The 14,086-nt window shown below is 43.3% G+C and overlaps 1 protein-coding gene across 2 annotated transcripts in view; it reads left to right on the top strand.

The window, feature by feature from the left end:
- The first annotated feature begins 3,238 nt into the window (after nucleotides 1-3,238).
- Nucleotides 3,239-14,086, top strand: part of znrf3 (zinc and ring finger 3) — a 63,061-nt gene continuing 52,213 nt past the window's right edge. For both annotated transcript variants that reach the window (XM_041043034.1, XM_041043033.1), the window contains exon 1: nucleotides 3,239-3,668. In XM_041043034.1, coding sequence (XP_040898968.1) covers nucleotides 3,438-3,668 — 231 coding nt within the window. In that variant the 5' untranslated portion in view covers nucleotides 3,239-3,437. The remainder of the gene's footprint in view (nucleotides 3,669-14,086) is intronic.

Raw genomic sequence — 14,086 nt, 5'->3', positions numbered from 1 at the left:
TTATTCACATTGACAGGTTTACAATAAACAATTAGTGTCATTGCAGTTATTTGATGTATATGAATGTGTATATTAGAGTGAGGCAGCTTGGGAATATGCTGGACAGACACATGACGACTTGGATAGTAAACAGCATAACAGATACGTTTGCAGAAACAAGGACGCCGTAAAAGCAAATAGTACATTTTGATCTCGAACATCCACCAACATGAATAAATGACACCTGTATTTTCATACAAGTGTTTGTACGATTGTGTTCCCCTTGACACTGACACATTTGAGATGAATTCATCTCCCAAAAAATAAACATTCGTGTTGGGAAAAACTGGGGGAAATAACAATAATTTGAGTTTTTTAATTGTTTAGTCTAAAAAGTGTTGAAAATAATGAACACAAGTGTATAATAAATGATAAATAATATATATAAATATAAATTATATAACTTGTTTAATTGCCTATTGTTTCAGCTCTGGCTAGGTTTCCACTCCAGAGTCAGAATAGAAAAAAGAAAAGTGCATGTTTGACTAAAAGAAAAAAGAAGAGAGGAAGGGAGTGTTTAGCTTTGTAATATCACATGAAACGTTTTAAATTAGCCAATGAATCTTTCTCAAGTTCAACTAGAAAAAGACAAACCGACAGACGTGCCCCCACTGAGCAGCCTGTTGGAAGAGGTGGCACAGTAATGCTCAAAGCCAGACCAGCTATCATCCCTCAAAGTCATTCCCATCCTCAGCACTCTCTCAGCCTAAACAAGTAGACAGCTGATTCTTCTCAGGGTGGCCTGAGTTTAAACACTGCTGTAGAGAGAGACTGGAGCGTCAGGAGAGGATCCACAGCTGCTGTAGAATGAAAACCGCATACGGAGGGGGGTGAACAATTTGTCTAGAAAGAAGTGAGAAAATGAGACTTGTTCTCATCACGATAAAAAAAAATGTCACAATACTCTTTTCAAATAATTTGAAAAGTAAACCCCGTAAACATTTCATCCACTAACATGGAGCTTTAAAATAACTTATAGCAACCAGCAGAGGGCAGACTTGCAATAAAAGAGGAACAAGAGACCTTCTGTGAGTAATTGGACGACTGTAACTTGAGGCCCTAATGCATTTTGTGGTCCATTAGTAAACTGATAAAGTAAATCTAATTAAATTTCATCATTAAGCTTACAGGCATTGTGCCTTTAAAGTCCTATTGTTTATGGATTTATTCATTCAGAGTCATAATGTATCTGTATTTAATGGGTGTGCGAGAGTGAGAAACTGTAACAGGGTGTTAAGTGTCACAAGACAGATATGGGACATGTGGTGTGGATCAGGATTCATAAAACAGAGTGACGTCCAATGTGATCTGTAAATTATTGTCATGCTGGAGGCGCTGAAGAACTTCTAAAGTTTCGGCTTTGAATTGTTTTCCACCCTGCTCCTTTCTCTCTTTTTTTTTTCTTTTTTCTTTTTTTTTTTTTGAGTCCGAACACATGTTGACCATCACGCTTTCTTCCAGAGGCGGCTGCATTCTTGACCTAAAAAGTCCTCACAGTTGATGAGACCTTGTTTTCTGGGCTTTTTTGGACATCTATCACTGTGCAGAGCTCCCCCTTCATTTGGGAGATTAAAAGCACCTGAGTGTTTTCTTTGCAAGAGGCTGGTTTGGTAGAATTATTAGAAACAGGCCTTTTCAATGTGCCATTATTGTAATATTTTGAAAAAAAAACTTTCTTAGAACTGAGATTGAGATTTTAGTCCACATTATACTGTCACCCCTGAGTCTTGTAGCCCGAACAATGCTTGGTAACAGTACTGTGAGCTCTTTCCACGAATTGTTCAGTTGCACAAAGACTCAAATCATCTTCTTTTAGGAATAGGAATAAAAAAGATAATGTGTGTTTATCCTCTCTTTCACTGTCCTTTGGGGTCACAGTGTGCTTATTTACAGACACACAATGAACAGTCTCACACGCTGAAAGAAAACGTTCTCCAGGAACTGGTCAGCGTGGAAGTTTCACAATGGACTTTTTTATCCTGAACAGAGAATGACTGGGAAACAAAAAGCCTTCTTCTGCAGTAAATAACAGCACCACGAGAGAAACGTGAGATACGTCTGCACATTTTAAAGAGGGTAGTAAAACTGATGTTTATCAATAAAAGCATGACGAATCTTAAACTCACTCACGGTCATAATTTTTCAATCCAGCCTCTAATTTCACTTTCCGTAGATAGAAATGATGTCAAATTACATTGAAACATTTTGAGGTTTGTAAAATGCCTGAAATGATCTGTGATTAGCTTGTCAGGCCTGTCAGGATGAGGACAACTACTCTGAAGATCAAAGACAGCAGTTAATTGGAGACCCATCTGCCTAAAGACTGATGCACAATTATATGTGTACAAGTGAACTGCCTTGGATTTCATCTGCAGCAACAACAGCTCATGACTAATTAGTGTCTTGGAGAGAGAAAGGAAAATGATCAAAACAGGGTTCCTCGAGTATTTAAATACATAAAGGAGTTTTCCTTCGATCTATAACATGGACAGATAGTTTGCACAGAAATATTGTAGTTTTTTTTTTTTTTTTTTTTTTTGGAAAACTGAACAAATTTTTGTCAGAACAAAATGCAAGAGGGGAAAAAAAAGTAAAATAAACTTTATAAAGTTTGTTCTAACTGAGATATTGCAAACAGCTCAGTACATTGTAAACTGTAGGTGAGCAAATCGGAATCTGATTGAAAAATTAGCCCGGTTAAATCATGAAGCGTCCTGAGGAGGGCAGTGTTTATTTTAAGGTGGAACGACAGCGAAGACCGAGTCAAACTCGGGGAATAATCGCCACCGGACAGTCCAGGACTTCAACGGGGGGCTAAAAACGCCGCCCCTGATTCATAGTCAACTTAATAAAACCGAAGTAACTCAAATTTAAACGCGTGCCTTCAAGATTTTTCAAACATGAAGTCCCAGCCTTCGCTGCTCAGTGAAGTCCCCGGTGCCTCCTTAACTGAGTGCTGGCACTTCAGAATGGGGAGTGCAAGAGAGAGGGTCAGAAAGATTGGTGGGTGGGGATATAACCCTTTTGAGAGAGAGAGAGAAAAAAAAACTAAAAAAAAAAAAAAAAAAATCACGTGTTTGGAGATCAAAAGAGACCCGCTTTGTAGACGACGAGGAGGAGGGGGGTGAGAAAGAAAGAGGGAGAGAGGAGGGAGGGAGGGAGAAAGAGAGAGAGAGAGAGAGAGAGAGAGAGAGGGGGAGCGTTTGCAGGCAGTGTAATTGACAAGGCTTGCAGTGGTGAAATAAACACGCTTCAGCCCAGGCTCAGCTTTTATTGCACAATTCTGACTCTTTTGACGCGTCGCCCGTGGCGCGCATAGACCTGATTTCAATTACCTTCACCCGATTAATTAATCCGTGTGAAATTATGTCCCGATCGGCGCAGATCCAGCCGGCAAGATGATGATTTTACCAAGGGGAGGCTCAGATCGTGTACCCGACTCAGTGGTCCTGGTGATCGTGGTGGTCGCCGCTTCTCTTGGTACCGTTTTCGCCAAGGACACTGCCTTTGTGGAAGTGGTTCTGTTCGAGTCCAGTCCCAATGGAGATTATACTACTTACACGACTGGCTTGCAAGGACGGTTCTCCAAAGCAGGAGCCACTATCAGCGCTGAGGGGGAGATCGTTCAAGTACGTGTAAAGTGTCTTTTTCTTACGGGGGAATGACAAGCAGCAGTCCGGAGCAACACCACCGGGACCCGGGGTGTAATTTTACTAAGCTGCCCTTCTTAAAACTTTTTCCACGGGGGCTGGGGGGTTGACAAGAGTTGTGTATGGTGTGTATGGTGTGTATGTGTGTGTGTGTGTGAGTGTGTATGCAGGCGGTGTGAGGATGGTACTAAGCTTGCAAGCATATGCGGTCACAAGATGGCTCCTATCTTGTGGAATTCATTCACAGGGAAAACATGCTCTTGCAGGTTATTTTGTTGATGTCTGGAGCTCCGCTGAGCGCTCCTCGCTGTTAATTACCCTCATCCCGAAACGCACGCGTTTCCTAAAAAGCTCTAAATCCTCCACCGCTTCCAGAAAGTTTGTAAACTTTTACCGAGCAGGCTTCACGCTTTTCTTTCTTTTTTTTTTTTTTTTTACGAGAGCGACAAGGCTGCGAGGCTGCTATGTGGGCTTCGTTTTGACAGTTTATCCGCTTCGGCGGCGAGTTTTGGTCAAATACCTACTTTTAAATCCCAAAAAAAGTTAGTTTTAATAGCGGAATATGTTTGTTTTTATTGACCGTACCAGCGTGTAAACGAACCCACACGTCCCGCCGCCTGTAGCCTGTTACTGTGCAGCCGTCATCAACACTGGCTTTGAAGTTGCATGTTTTTTGGTTTGGGCTCACTTGTAACTATTTTTAAGGCTTTGAAAATAAATATAAATAAGAATTGTGTAAGCAGTCACCGTGGAAGCAGCCTCCATGTCCCCCCACCCCATCTTTTAGTTCCTGGCCCCAAACATGACAAGTGCACTTGGCCGGAGCTGGTTATGCTTGGATCCACCATCCAACTTTGATTGAGTAGAAGTCACTAAAATATGAGGCTTTTCTGCAGTGCCAAGTGTTTATTTGAAGTTTTGTAATTCTTGTTTAATCTGCTTGGCCACTGTGCATAAGATAGTTTAGTCATGTGCCAGGGATTTAATGTTTTATTTCCTGATCTCTAACCTATTCTGTGTGATTGAAGTTTGTGATGGAGGGACAGCTGGAAGCCACTGGTGGTGTTTGTATGGCGCCTTTCCATCCTTTAGAATTTGCATCGTTAAAGTTTGAATTACTTGTAAGTATTTTGAAAAAACGTTAATCGTATCTTTAACACATGAAGTTAGTGATCACGGAGAAAGTAAAGGTGTCACTGCATTAACACAAGCAAAGATGATATCTGACGTTATGTTTTCATCTTTTCTGCCAACGGGCAGCAGCTGATGAAGTGTGGCCTTGGACCGAGGAAACCACTGAGCTCCATAAGATCATTGGTTAGTGGTGGGAAAACAGGCCTGAATGCAGCCTGTGGAGAGTGAGTTGAGGGCTGGGTAGTTTAAATGCTGCAAATACACATTTTTGATTTTAATCATGTTCACCATGTTGCGTCAATGTGCACTGGTGGGCTGCATCACAAGAAACCTCAGGATTTTAGCAGCACGCTACCATGAGCCGTCATATGCAACGAGTTAAGACGCCGCTTAATTTGCGCATTTGTCTTTCTCATGTCGTGCACTGACACTGACTCTGAATCTGCACCGCTAGTTGCATCCCTCATCCATCCCTTTGCCGCTCTGCAACAATGGCTGTATCTGCCACACAGCAGCATCTTTTCAGTGCACGACTGCATTTTTTGTGTTTCTAAAAAACTCTTACTTTGAAAGAAAGATGATATGCGGGGATCAAATTAGGGGATACTCAGCACAAAAATGGCCCCTGTTTATACACAGTGATGGCCATTTGGCGCCACTTGGTAACCGCACAGAAATGTCGGACCTCAGCTTTACATCGAAAACCACATCTATTTAGGTTTGCTTTCTTTGCTAACATAGCTTCTGACCACTTAGAGGCAGCTTATATTTTGTCAGGCTATAATGAGGGGCAGTTTGTCCAGCGCAGCGTACTGTCTTGAATTTCTTACAGCATATATTCTACCAAAGATTTATGAAAGCTGAAACTGACAACGAATGACAACCATACAACCTGAAGAGTATAATTTTAAACTGGTATCAAATTCCCCACTTGCGAATTCTATACTTGTGAAATAACATTGCAGGAACGTGTTGGGAAATTGCTGCGGTGTTGTAACGGATATAGTATTACTCTGGAATTAGGTTGAAGACGAATATTTAGGTTGCATTCGGTTGTCCGCACTGACCTCTGCAACCGTTGCACTTGTGTACTTTTTGCTTTAAAGGTTTGAGCCTTCTTGTTTTTAGTCAATAAGGTGCTTGATTTGCTCTGCCTGAGGCTTACGGGGCCTTCTAGTTCTCTTTTGTGCTGTTTGGACAGAGCCCTGAGGGGTTTGCGTTACCTTGTTTGTACAGTAGTGACCAGACCTCAGCAGGTATGGGTTCAAATGCAGGGGAAAGGGGGGCTTTGGCAGTGTTCCTGAGCAAAGACCCAACCACAGTCTCTGCTCATACACTCACAACTCGCCTTTACTAATTCCCTAAAGCTAACACCCGCTCAGCTCTGCCTGAAGAGTGCGAAAAGTGGCACACGCTGCCGGGGCCAAAAATAATAAATTAAGTTAATTTGCTTCTTGCTCTGCTGTAAGAGGGGGGAAGCATGACGACGCAGATCTGGCCCCAGTGCCAAACCCCAGGCTTCCCAAGCCAGTTCTCTGATTGCTCCAGTTCGACTCTGTAATAGCAAAGTAATCAATGTGTCCTTAAATCATTCTGTCAAGAAATAAGACTGAGTGTGTATCAACAGACATTTCCCTAAGACGACTTTATGAGTGTATTTACAGCAGTGGCTGTTAACTCTGCAGGCTGCCCGTCCTGTCAGGTGGTTAAATTGTATTCACCTCTTGTCCTGTATTTAAATACTTCCCGATTAGACTAGAATAATGAAAATTTCCTGGTGAAGTGAAAAGGCAGCAGTGCTGTGGGTCCAGAGAAATTGCTCAAATTGTGAAACCACCTGTAATGAACAGCTCGGTGCTTTGACTCATGTTTTATGAAGCTTAAATGTGTCGATACTCTTACAATACCTTGCCACGTAGTATCAACAGTTTTGACTTGAGGCCGTTAAGCAAAGCGATGATGGCGTGACCGAATCGTGCCCTGGTTGAGTCACCCAGGTGTGAACACGGGCACCGACACTGACGTGGGCTGACAAAGCCAGCTGATAGCGCTCTGCCTCTGGGTGAAATGATGATCGGAATCGCCTCAGCTCAGTCAGTCTGCTCGTCACCATATTTTTCACACTCCCTCACACAGCTCCCATGATTAGAACGGGGATGATGCAAAGGGAAACGCCATCTGCTGTTCATCATTCTCCATTATCTCTCAGACGCCAAATCGTCTTTCCTGTAGCGAGATGAGCTGCGCTGCACTGCGTGAGCGCACATCTGCCTCTGATTTCCAGCGGGCCCATGCTGTCAGCATGTGAGTGAGGAGCTGAGGCAGGGACGTGGCAGGGGCACCGACAGGACCAGATGGAACTCATAGTGTCGTCGGCCAGAACCAGAGGGAATAATGTGGCTTTTGCCTACTTCCTCTCCGAAGGGACACAGAGCATCTCCTGAATCCAGCGTCAGGAAGAAGAGGCTATAGTTTCCCAACACCCACGAGCCGTTTCACCTTTGAACTTCATCTCCATGTGCACGAAGTGACAGTAACTATAGCTGGGAGACTTCATGATGTGGTTCTTTGAAAGTGGGAGTTTTTTTTTTTCTTACTGGATGTGCAGGGGGAAAGTGGTGGTTTTGAGCTAAGACAACGATGAGCTTAAATACTGGAGCTCCTACCTTGGAGCTGGCAGGAGTTGTGTCGCTCTGCATTTAGACTATAATGAGAGCTTTAGTGGTTTAAGGCATCCAGCGCGCTTTCTCACCACAGGCTGGAAACCCCAAGAGGCCATAATGGGCCGGTCCCAGACGGGAGGTGCCAGGGATCGGGCCACTCCCAGCGCCAAAGCAACAGTAGCAGTACACAAACGCTGGTTTAAAAGGTTAAAAGTGCTGCTCCCTACTTTTTTCTATTTATTGGCTTGGCGGTTGCAGCTGTATTTTAAGTGCTATCGTCTCTTAACCGCCACCCTGTTTCACTTTCATGTCCCAGCCAAAGTAATTTGAGGCTGCGTTTCTCCCCTTTTCGGAATAGAACAGACTAAACTGTTTTTCTCTTTCTCTTGCTTAACACCCCCCTCCCACACACACACACACACTCTCACCCCCCACCACCAGTCTGCTCTTTTTGATGCTGCCAGAATTTGTCATGCGCTCTATATTGCATGAGAATGACTTAAAACGATGATTACAACTGTTTCTTAACCATCAGGCACTGATGACTTGTCACTTCAGTTGAATTGGTGTTCCCTGGCAACCTTTGTCACATATTGTTCCCCAGCTCCCTGTCCCCTTATTTCATGTAATTTCTATTTCAATATGCTAATAAAGGCATGAAATGTCCCAAAAAATTATTAAAAAAAAAAAAAAAAAACTCAGTTCTGTCTAGGGTTGTCTTTTCATTATTGATTATTGTCTATCCATTGGTTATTTTTTCAGTTAGTTGTTAAGCCTACAAATAGTAAAAATTCCCATATCGAACTAGTTCTACACAGTGTTGCAGGAGATGCGTAAAGTACTGTGATTCAGGATATATTTTTAGCCATTCACTGAAAAGACTGACTGTCCACAGTGAACACTGAGGTGTATGTCAGTCCTAAAGTGCTTAACTTCCTGTTGGCTATTTTAGTACTTGTCCAGACTTCTTTTAATTGGCCAACACTGTCTCCCAAAGCCCAGCAGCCCCTGTTTCCTCTCCTGCCCCTGGCTCTTTCACTCTATCTTCTCCTGTGTCTTTCTCTCTGAGGCCTCTCATTCCCATTTGCTGCACAGCTCCACCTGGAACAAGTGCATGTTGGTACTGGTGGCCCCAGTAGCTATGTTAGTTTCCACTGGGCTGAGTGGCTGAGCCGATCTTTGATGTTCCACTCCAAGAGAGATTAGCAGTCAGTGCTGGTGCTCACTGCTGCTCTCTCTCTCCAGTATCCAGGCCTCTCCCAGGGGAACCCTATTCCCCCATGTCGCTCTTCTCCTGATCTGCTATTGATTATGTGTCGGAGCTCATTTGTATGAATGTCTTTTGTTTGTCCTCTGCTTTACACTCCAGTGATGAGGAAATGTTAATGCAGCTTTGCCCCGAGGCTGTAGTTTTTCTGTGATGAGAGCAGGGAACTGAAACGTAACTGTCACACCTTGACAGGTGAAAAAGTGATTTTTTTTTTTTGCTTGTTTTTTTTAACACCACCTGTCTTCACCCAGGTTGTTTGTGGAGCATATTTGTGACAAGTCAAAGTTGAAGAAGGTCTGGAGTGGGTATTTTCACTTTCTGAATAGCCCCTGGTGTGTCTGTCTGCGTTTGATGAAACAGCGCTGAAAGGCCCAGTCCATCCCGTCAGCCCACATTTTTATCCACTGACACAGAGGGTCTGCAAAACAAAGGCTAAGGGGTCGAGGGTTATGAAATGACAATGCTCACAGTGGCTCATCCAGGCAGAGGCATGCTTTGTTGTTTGCCAGGAATGTGCTGACTAACCGTGGAAGGCCACAATGCCAGCCTCCCCCTTTGTTGTACTTTTTTTTTTGCCAATAGACTAGGAAGGTAGCTGTGCAGGGAGTCCATTTCTCTGTGAGCACTAAACTCCATCTGCCTCCTTGTCCACCTGCCTCTCGATATACTTATTTCCTTGTGCCCTCAGGCCTCTTGCTACTTGCCTTTGTTTTCATGAAAGAAGAGGTCTTATCGCAGATCTGTACCACTCACCCAAGAACACAGGGTTCAAAGTTCTTTCTTTTGTGTACATCATTACATAATTGTCTGCTTCATACGTCTAAAAAAAAGAAAAACATAACATAGCTGTTAATGAGGATCCTGCCTTCTTGTCATTTTGATTCATACTAATATGTTTTAGCCCCTGTTTCAGTTTCTGTGCTTATTGTTCTCGGAAGCCATTGCTGGTTTTGTGCACATGATCACCCTCGACCTAATGCATCATGTTAATGCAGTGAGGGTTCTCCTGACGGGTTCTCTGTCAAAAACCCTGTCATTTTTCTTTCTCCCCCTTTTGTTTCTGTTAATGGATTCCTACACAACTGTGGCAAAGGTCATTTACAGGGATGCCAGATGGGGACAAATCAGTTTCAGGTGGAGGCTCTTCCCTTACCCTCCCATCCTAGGCCAGTTTCTAAAGGCTGGTGTGTGTGTGTGTGCAAGGTAGTTGTTCCAGTAATGAGGAAAATCCCGGCTGTAACACAATGGGGCTAGAGGTATGATGAATTGGGCTTGCTTGGTCAGATGAGAACAAGCTGGGTTATCTCTACATTCTTTTATTTCTGGCACTGCTGCATGTCTCCGAGCTCCACAGTGAAGATATATCACTGCATCTTCCCACCTCCTGCTCTTCCTGCGCCCCAGATTTCTGAAATGAAAAATAGGATTTCTTTTTGTGTCGCCCCAGCATCGTGGGTATACTGAAGATATTGGGGACGCAGGGTTTTCTATTTTCTGTTCGCTGTCTTCTTTGCAAAAAGACTATTCCTTCAAAGTTGAGTATTTATTTTTGAGGGAGAGCTCCTTTTGTGCAGTGTAGTTACAAGGAAAAGCAGAGTCATTCTTACCACTGTGTAGTGGTAAGAGCAAAACCTTCCTCACCCCATTCTGATTCAGCTCTTAAGACAATTCCTCAAATCCCAAAGGGTCAGGTGTAACTTTTTCTTTTATGAATCTACAAATATAGTACATTCACTGACATAACACGCCAATAAAAGCTCTATAGTACAGCCTAGGGCTTTGATAAAGCCTCCACAATCCCTTCTCTCCTTCCCCTGGACCCCCGTTGGCAGCTCAGGCCATGCTGCCTCCCTCTCCAGGCCCTGGACCCTGAACAGGGAGGGGCCTGCAGGGCTGGGTGAATAGCTGCCGGGAGTCGTGCTGCGGGTGTAAACCACATGAATGTGCCGCCTGAGCAGATAGGATCAGGCGAGGCGGGGAGGCCTGGGAGGCCGCGACGCTCGGCGCAGCTCCATGCGCTAACATCAAAGGCAGTGCCGAAGGGGGTGGTGGAGGGGAGGAGGGCAGAGAGTGAGTGAGGGCTGGGCCAAACTCTTCAAAGGCCTCTCTGACTAATGCCGGCCCTGATATGCAGCGCTGCAAAACTCAATGATGATGTAATTGTAGACCTTCGAGCTAAATCCGCTCCCATACAAATAAAGGTGGAGGTGTTCCCTTGCACAGGCACGGTGAGAAAAATACTTTGAGTGTTTGGTTGAAGCCAGAAAGTTTAGAACACCTCGCAGGCGGAGGTGTCAGGTCACCTCCTGACAGTATGCTAATGTAAGGATCCTGCTGGAAAAAAAAAGTCCTATTTACATTTTCGATGGAGGACTTGGAACAGGAAACAGTTTTTATCTGATTTCAGCAGATGTTTTAATCCACTGGGCGTTTTCTAAAGTACACAACAGGTGGAACAGAGTTGACTCTGTTCTTTGTAAAGTTTATACAGGGCCAGTGTGTGTGAGTGTGTGTGTGTGTGTGAGAGGCAATGAGTGTGTACATGTACTTCCCTTGTAATGTGTGTTAAACCAAGCGTGACCGCGGATCCTTTCAAAATGCCCCCATGATCATCAGGCTGATAACTCATTGACAGCTCCCATGACAGTTGAGAGGCACACACTACAGGAAAGTATCTGTCTCCCTGAGAGCGCACAGTAATAACTCACTGTCGTCGTTTCTTTTGCATGCCTTTTTTTTTTGCATGCCTCCGATTGAAGTTCTCTTCTCCTCGCCCTTGTTTTGTGATTGTATGTCCCTTTGATGTTAAATTAGCAGTAAACAGCTGCACTTTTATTTATTTGTAGTTCATACAGAGGTCGGTCTTTTAAACTCCTGCATCCTGGGTCGGACTCGGAAGTCAGGACTGCGGCACAAAGCCTTTGTTGCTGCTTGTAAAGAAGAGCCCTCCTTGTTTCTAACATTCACGACTATCACAGTCCGTAATGGCTGCACTTGAATGGATGGGGGCAAAACACAATTTATACCAAAGCTCTCATGTAGGGCAGGAAATAAGAGTTCTCTCCTTTTATTAGTTCACCTTTTGACTCTGTTTTTCAGTTGTGAAATAATAAAAACTGCCTCGAAAATTCCGCTCAGCCCAGAGAAATGTCTTCCAGCTTGTTGTTCGACCAATAGTCCCGAAAGCAAAGATAATCAGTTACAGTTATGTACATCACAGATCTCTCTGGACTTCTTTTGCTTGATGAATGACTTAATTAAGCAATTATCAGAGTTCCAGCTCACTGATTAGTTGTTTCAGCGATATGTCCATGACTGTGCAAGCAACACGCTACTGCTATTGGCAATTACTTTTAATTGTTTCAATTAATATTTATGGATTTATTAATTAATTGATTGAGATCAACCAGTAAAGCCGGTTTCATTGTCAGTCCCATTTTTTGTTCTTGCCTGTGTGCTGCGAGTACACCAGCCTTTTTAAGAACATTTAATTACACTGCATTAAAACACTGGAAGCTGCTCCTGATGCAGCGCGAGCATCGTGAATAAAAAAGAAAAAAAAAAAAAGCTTAGCTAGCACTTTGACATAGGTCCACTGTGGGTTTACAGTCGTATTTCAGTCAGTTAGCAGGTGCACTGCGCCTCTGAAGTGCTGTGGTTAGGTGAAAACTACGACTGGACTTCATGCTGTGGATGCTGTGCTTTCCAAACCTTCCAGCCACAGATATTCTACAAAACACTGTGGGAAGCCGTACAAAACATGGAAAACCACTGGAGGAAAGCTGTGTTTCAGGCTGTATTGTCTTAATGTAGAACTGTTTGAAGTATTTCAGTGGGATCTTCTAAACTCTAACGTAGAGCGTTTTTATCATAAGTTTGCACCTTGCAACTGTAATATAGGAAAATAAATAATACAGGACTGGGACTTTGTCTATACTCACTAAGTACGGGGTAAAAAAAACTCCACCAGGACATTTTATTTTATGCAATATAGCATTTACTGTACATCTCTTAGATTAGTGAGATAGAAAAGTGAAAATGGAGTGACAATGTCTAGGCAATATGTATATAAACATAGATCAGTTGGATATAAAATTTTCCGTCATGCAAATTGTATATGCACTCTTGGAGACCTGCTAACCCCCCACCCTTCCCTCCCCTCCAAACCTGAGTGTATATGAAAAGGTCAGGACAATTACTCCTGGCCAGCTGTGTCCGTTTCTGTCCCCTTGCAATCCATCTGTTCACCTGTCATTGCCCCTGCATGTTGCTGTCAGAATTTTTTTTTTTTTTTTTACAGCAGACTTTTTTTTTTAATTTTTTTTATAGGTCACTAATATTATGGAAAATGGGAAGGAACAATTATTTCTGTGTGCTGAGATGAAGCACATCATTATTTGGGTCGTTGCGCTTTCTCCGTCTCACCCCTTCTCTTCTGTTTATCCAGATTCATCCTTCTGTCATATGTCACTGTAAAAGCTGTACTTTTAATGTTTAGCAATTTAAAAAAAAAAACACCTAAGAGATCTTGTCTATTCTTTGCTTGGCAGTGTCGTGCCAGTTTGTCCAAACACGCTTGGCTCGCTAATGATAACTTGTCTTTGGACATGTCAAAGAGTCTAGTCTCTCAGAATGCTGTTTTGAGAGAAATGAGAGATCTAGTGGGAGAAGATGGGAATGACAGGAAAAGAGGGGCCAATACAGCCTTTTGCTTTTCCATCTGCATCCCACAGGCATGTGACAAAGTCAAATTGTCACCCCCGGGGTGACATGCATCCCGCAGGCATTTCGAAGTAAACACATCCCAGGGAATGTGGCTCTGAGATTTGAACAGTGGCCTCACCAGTCGGTTGGAGGCACCGTTCTAACAGATACAGGAGGATCTGTAATTTGTATATTGTACGTTTATTTATCCAAAAGATAAAACTCAAATACATTCCTGATCTAAGCATCATTAAAGGAATAGTTCTACATATTGGGAAATAAGATGAGCAGAGCTACAGCCATCAATTAGTTAGCTTAGCATAAATGCTGAACACCGCAGGGCCACATAAACAAATGTCTGATCGATGATCAATTGGCTCATGTAAGCTTTGTATATTTGCTCAATATATTTGCACTGTTTTGTATGGCCGTGGTCGTACACAAGCTTCATTCACAAACATTGCAGTAAAGGACTTTACTGTACCACCCGCACATGACGTATGCATGAGCTTCTGTACAATGTTATGTAGGGAAGTAATATAGTGCACTTCGGTCAGATGAGTCAGTCCATTTGCTGCGATGGCTTCCAGTAAAAATCTGCAATAGATCTGCTCAGAAAGGGTTTT

This window comes from Toxotes jaculatrix, chromosome 7, assembly GCF_017976425.1.
Source record: "Toxotes jaculatrix isolate fToxJac2 chromosome 7, fToxJac2.pri, whole genome shotgun sequence".
NCBI classification, from domain to species: Eukaryota; Metazoa; Chordata; class Actinopteri; family Toxotidae; genus Toxotes; species Toxotes jaculatrix.
The sequence above is the reverse complement of the archived record's forward strand: the minus strand, read 5'-3'. Positions and strand labels throughout refer to the sequence as shown.